This window comes from Nestor notabilis, unplaced genomic scaffold (genome assembly GCF_000696875.1).
Source record: "Nestor notabilis isolate BGI_N333 unplaced genomic scaffold, ASM69687v1 scaffold206, whole genome shotgun sequence".
Lineage (NCBI taxonomy): Eukaryota > Metazoa > Chordata > Aves > Psittaciformes > Psittacidae > Nestor > Nestor notabilis.
Window position 1 is genome coordinate 25,490 of NW_009931234.1, and position 6,000 is coordinate 31,489.

The 6,000-nt window shown below is 38.0% G+C and overlaps 1 protein-coding gene across 1 annotated transcript in view; it reads left to right on the forward strand.

The window, feature by feature from the left end:
- The first annotated feature begins 1,980 nt into the window (after positions 1-1,980).
- Positions 1,981-6,000, forward strand: part of GLP2R (glucagon-like peptide 2 receptor) — a 24,010-nt gene continuing 19,990 nt past the window's right edge. The window contains exon 1 of the mRNA XM_010015784.1: positions 1,981-2,085. Coding sequence (XP_010014086.1) covers positions 1,981-2,085 — 105 coding nt within the window. The remainder of the gene's footprint in view (positions 2,086-6,000) is intronic.

Genomic DNA, 6,000 nt, shown 5'->3' on the forward strand with positions numbered 1-6,000 from the left:
AGTAAATGAATCAAAGAAGCAGAAAGACCAGGAGTGTTAGTAAATGACTGCTTCATTTAACAACTGTAAGGTCAAAACTCGTGCCCAAGGGAGAGGGATACCACAGGACAGACACTAAAATCACATATGTATCTTTCATGAAAATCATTCTGATTTTTAAGACAACTCTCTACCATAAGATGTCAGGGTTGGAGAAGCTTGTGGCTAGACAAGTCCCAGCATGAAACTCAAAGAAACAGGATAAATGCCTGCTTTAGAGTTACGAAGACCTCAGCTTGAAGACCTGGCCCGCAACAGAGTGAAACCCAAGCAGGTATCTGGACTAAAAAGGCAGAGCAAGTCTCACAACCCAAAAAGCAGACTATAGGTTGAGACAGTAGTTATTTTTCCCACAGCTTTGCATTTTCACAAGGATCTAGCACTTGGGAACTCCACTTGAAGCCCCTGCGAATTGGATAGCATTACAAACTGCCCAGTACATCTGAGAACAGGATGGGTGGGAAGGAAGGAGGGAGGGAGTGAAGTCCTTCTAAGGATTAAGTACCTATGTATGTTTCTGTTCCCAGGAGTAATCACATAGGGCTATAGTCATAGCAATACACAGGTGAGGAGTTACTTAGAGGGGCTTTGAAGTGCCCTCTCTGATCCCCAGAGTTGCCCTTTGGTGTGCCAGGGTGGGATATGTATACTGACACATCTAGCCAGGAGGCACAGTAGCACAGGGTGGCCAGTGCCCTTACTGCCAGGGTTCTAGACTGGGCTGGATGCATTTCCACCCTGAAATCCTGGTCCCCGGAGCACTTCCATACCCATGTCCCAGTACTCCTTTTTATTACATCCAGACTTTATGTAAATATGAGACATGGGTATATATTATGACCCTCCACCTCCTGGATTCCTCCAGAAGAAGAAAGTTTGGGCATGTGTGTAGAGACTCAGGTCACACTGCTGGTGGAGTGTGCTTCAGGGTGTATCTGCCACACAGTTTGGGTTTAGCCTATATTTGGTATTCAAAACTGGACTACTGGTGACCTCCACAAGTCCTAGTGTTGTACCTCTGCCTGATCTCCATCTTAGCTGCTCTGGATGCCTGTGAGTTCTGGGAAGGGCATGCAGAGCTGCAAGTTTCACTTCTTTCGAAAATGGAGGAGGCAACACCTTGAGTCTCCAGATTGACGATTTGAATTAGTACAACCATAAGCTTGATTCTAAAACTATTATATTATAAATGGTTTGATTCCCTGAGCCTGCAGAATACATAGTGTTTTCAGGCTTTTCTCTGCCACTAGAAAGTTTGTAAACTATTTTTAGAAAATTAAAGCTAAATTTCATGGGCAGTTTCTCCAACCTCACACCTGAAGCTGTGAAAAAAACACTGAATGTCACAAGAACTGTAGTAATACCTTAACCACTGGTAACATCATTTTTTGTACATTTAGATCCTCCCTGATCCTGCACTGATAGTGCATATTTCACAAAATAATGCTCAGAAAGGATAAACCCAGCTATTACTGAGCTGATTCCTGCAAAGCAAGCTTCCTACACAAAGTTGTGTTTCTAGGGCATCTTTCAATGATTTCATGAGGTGTGTATAAACATATATATGTATTTATGGAGCTGGACTGCATTCTTGCAAAACCCCTGGCAAAATTCCCATGGAGTTTCAGGGGAACAGGAACAGCCCTTTAATGTTTTAATAGTTTTCTGACTCCTTATTGGCTAACGGACAAGCTACAGTAAGCAGACTTTCTGTGAGGTTTAGAGTAAATTTTCTCTGCCTTTAATCAGAAAAAGCAAAAGGCAGTTGGAGCCGAGCAAGCCTTAGACACTGTAGTAACTTCCTCTCTTATTTGTGAGAAGATTCATGAAACAGTTACACTCATAATAGAAGATATTTCAACTTTTTTTTCATGGGACAGGGTGATAGAATTGATCTACAGTAGAGTGAAATAGCAGCATATTGGGGACAAATTTATTAGAATGGGTATGGTGACACTTTTTGGTCTCTGTTCCTGCATGGGACTCTGGTCCAGACTATCTCCTGCACCTGCCAGTTCTGTCATGATATTGTTTCTAGTGAAACAGGTAAGCTAATTCACTGATTAATAATGGACTGTATAAAAGTGGATTCCTATCACATAACATTTTAACCTTCATAAACAGCAAGTTTGTTTCTAAAGTAGTTCTGGCAGCAATTTATGTGTATTAAAAATTAATCATGAGAAGTGTTGATTGAGAAGTGGTAGAGTTTTGTATTAGAACTCACTCGAGGTAATTTATTAGAATTTTCTTCTATTAATGCTCATTCATACAGGGAATAAATTGTGTTTACATCTATTTATACAGCTCTTTTCTTACCACTATGGATCAGTACTGAATTATATTTATTTTTCCATTTTACTACCAAATATTAATACTCATGTGAATCATGTTTATTTTCTATTGATTTTCCTCTGTTCTGAAAACAACTTTGCTTTGTTTCCATTCTTATCTTTTAGCCTTTAACTTGTACAAAGCGTGAACACTGAATCTCACATTTGTGAAATCTGGTGTTACTGGTTTCATTCTGCACCTCAGCTTCTTATAGAAGGCCAGGAAATCTGTATGCAGTTTCTATTTTTATTTCTTGTAGAGATCTACTATACTATTAATTTCTCTTTTTTTCTAAATCTATTAAAAAAATCTGAAAGCTTACTTCTTTGTCTATAATGTCTTATAATTCGGAAGAGTTTCAGTGATATTTAATGACAAAATACCTTTATGTAATTCAAGGGAATTTTCATGTATGCTTTTAATCATTATTATTTATTAATATCAGCCCTGGTATTCGATAAATTTAAAAAATAATTACCAAGGTGTATTACATTTCAATTCATCTGAATAAAATTCATACATAGATTTAGGGTATTTCTACTCACTTCTCCTTCCTTTAGCTGGGTTACTAAGGAAATGGTTTTGCATGTGTACATGCTGTAGAAACTATAATTGTGTTCCTATTTTTTTATGAGGAAAAAGTAACAGGAGACATCTTCTGGGTGCTTTTAACAGAAAATATTCCTAATGCTTTTGTATAATTCAGATTTGGAGCTTCTCTTACATTAACGAATATAGAACTGAAACAACTCTCTGATTTGCGAGACACCTTAAATTTGTAGGACGTCTCTACCAAAGCACTGGTTCCATCAATGCTAACAGAAAATCTCCCAATTACTTCTGTGAAGTCAAAACTTCACAAGACTATAAATCACAGTGAATTACTTTGTCATAGGGATTCCTGTAACTTGTTCATTCTATTGCTTTCTATTGTATTTAATGAGACAGAAAAATTTAAGGAAACACTATAAATCAACATATCCAGATTTTCCAACAAAAACCTACATAGATGTGAAAAGTATCTATCAGAATAAACCAGGATCATGGCTGAAATAATATGTAAATAATTAAGTTCTTATTTCTAGTTTATACCTAAGTAGATTCATTTTTTCCTGTCCATAATAGCATAGTCTGAATAAACAGAAACAATTCATTTTACTGTTAACTTAGTATAAGAAATTAAAAGGTTAAAATCCTAATTACAGTTCAGTCAGTCATGAAAAAAATAAATTTAAACCAATCTGTTTGCAGCCTTGGAGGTCTGTTGTTATAATCCATTTCCTACTTGTGAGCTTCAGTCTATGTTTTCTGCTGCTTCTAACATAAACAGTGGTGTCATCTTGGTGCAGTCTGTGGGCTCTGAGCAGACCAAATGAATTGAAAGACCCTTCCAGAGAAGTTGGATTACATTTCAGTATGGGTGAACTCTGGTGTGAGTAGTGTACTAGGTGGTTCATCTGCTACCAGTGAAACTTCAGATAGCTTGAAGAAATGTCCAGGTGAGGGCAAAAGGTCACAGACTTTCTGAGGTTCTGCCTTGGACACTGGAGTTTGATTTCTTCCGAATCAGAAGTCCTGTTTAAATGCTAATGGATGAATGTCAACTGAAACATAAAACTGAGATGAAAAGCCATTCTGAGCTGCATGTTGCCACTGCTTAAGAACATGGTAAATTTATCTGAAAGCTTGTATTTCTACTGCTAAGCATGCGTTATGTCTAAATTTTTATAGTGCTGAGTAGCCCAAAACTTAGATCACAATAAAACCTCACTGGGATATGTAATCACAGACTCATCTCAGATGCAGAGAGCAATATACCTGTTCTTCCCAGGACATACCCACAGGACCGGGCCTTCTCCCACACGTGACCAAAGCAGGAAAAGCCTCCATGAACTCAGCATGGGGATTTCTTAGGCATTTAGTTTAATGATTCGGGCCACTCTAGCACTTTGGTTACAGCTTGCAAATTTATCACCATTTCTTTTGAGGTATGATCATCAAAGTTAGTCCTACTATCCAGCCAGGTCTTCACCAGGGACAAATACTATGCAATACAGGAGTACTGTCCTGTAATCCTTTTCAACATCCTCTGTTGCATGTACAACTCCAGAAATGACAAGTTTCCTGTACCACAACACTGCCTGCAGATGGTTCATGTAACTTCATTTCTACAACTAAATATAAGTTCTCATGAATTTATATACATCTTCCACCTGTGGCTTCTAGGAATAAAATGCTGCATTAGGTCTATCACAGTGCATGCTCTGCAGGAGAGGTTCATGTTTCCCTGTGATTTAAATGGCCCTGGTGACAGTCTACTCCCCTGTTAATTTCCAATCATCTGCCCATTTGTTGATTAATAATATAAATAATTTTATACGTTCTTCTTACTATATTTCAAATTAACTTTGGAGGTCAGCTGACAGCTCTTAATGTTTTTGTCAGGTGCAGCTTTGATTTTATATAGACTTGACTTTTCACCAGCAAGTCTTAAAGCATCTCACAGGTATTTACATCAATAGTGACCAGGCACTGGCTAACTGAGCTGCAGCTTTGCAGAAATTGGCAATTATCTAAGAAAGTGATGTGAAACTGTCATTTATACCTGAATTGCTTCTTACTCTTGTTGAGTGAGCTTCATCATGACTGTCAACCTCATCTCCAGGAATTCAACAAAACAAGCAGGTAGCTGCTGTGAGGCTTTCCTTGCATTTCTTTGGCTGTTTAATGCATTTGTTTATTAGATACTGGAGTGTTATCCCTTAAATCAAGCAGTCTTTCCACAAATGCTTCATCTCCAATGTCTTCGCCTCTTCAGATAAGGTTCACTGACCCGGGAGTGTCTGAAGAGTCTTCCCTAGCTCCCAGCACTTTGAGGCCTACATGAGGGAAATGTCAAGGCACTTTTTATTTTGGAAACTTGCATTCCTTTCTCATGGCTGCTGTAAATATTCTCTCCTTATCTTGCAAGCCCATCTGAGGAAGAATAATTATAGTCTTTCTAGCCCCTGGAATTTGAAGTAGGGTGTCTGAAAATGAGCTGAGAGACTAAAAGCAGAGTATTGGGTAGGCAACATTTTACATAACAAAAACATGCATGAAATAGTGTCTTCTCTTCTTGTTTTGAAAGTAAATAAGTATGGTTTTCTCTATTTTTCCAACAAACACACATTCAAAGAAAAAGATACAGGTAAAGTTCACAGCCATACGTTTTCCTGGTTGTTTATCTCAGCCCTTAGCATATCACAAAGCTCAGGCAAACCCAGGACAACCACATGTGTGAAAGGTAATTTCTAGAAAGGGTCTAGTCCACTTTTCCCTGGAGAGCTGAAAAACATCCTTTGATATAAGGATTTTTGCTTTTGAGAAAACTTATATTTAGTCTGCTCCACAAAATATGGTCATTACAGTTGGTAACATTTTCAATGAGTAATGAATTTTTCATGTTTGGTGACTTATAGTTACAGTGTTCTTTGACTACTTGCCTGCCTCTCAAAGCTCTGATTTCAAACCAGCTGGCATATTACACAGAGTCTGCTTAGACTGATATTCTTTTCCCTGGATAAATAATGATCAAGTCATCGTGATGACATTAAACTTCAAGCAGCATCTATCATCATCCTTTCC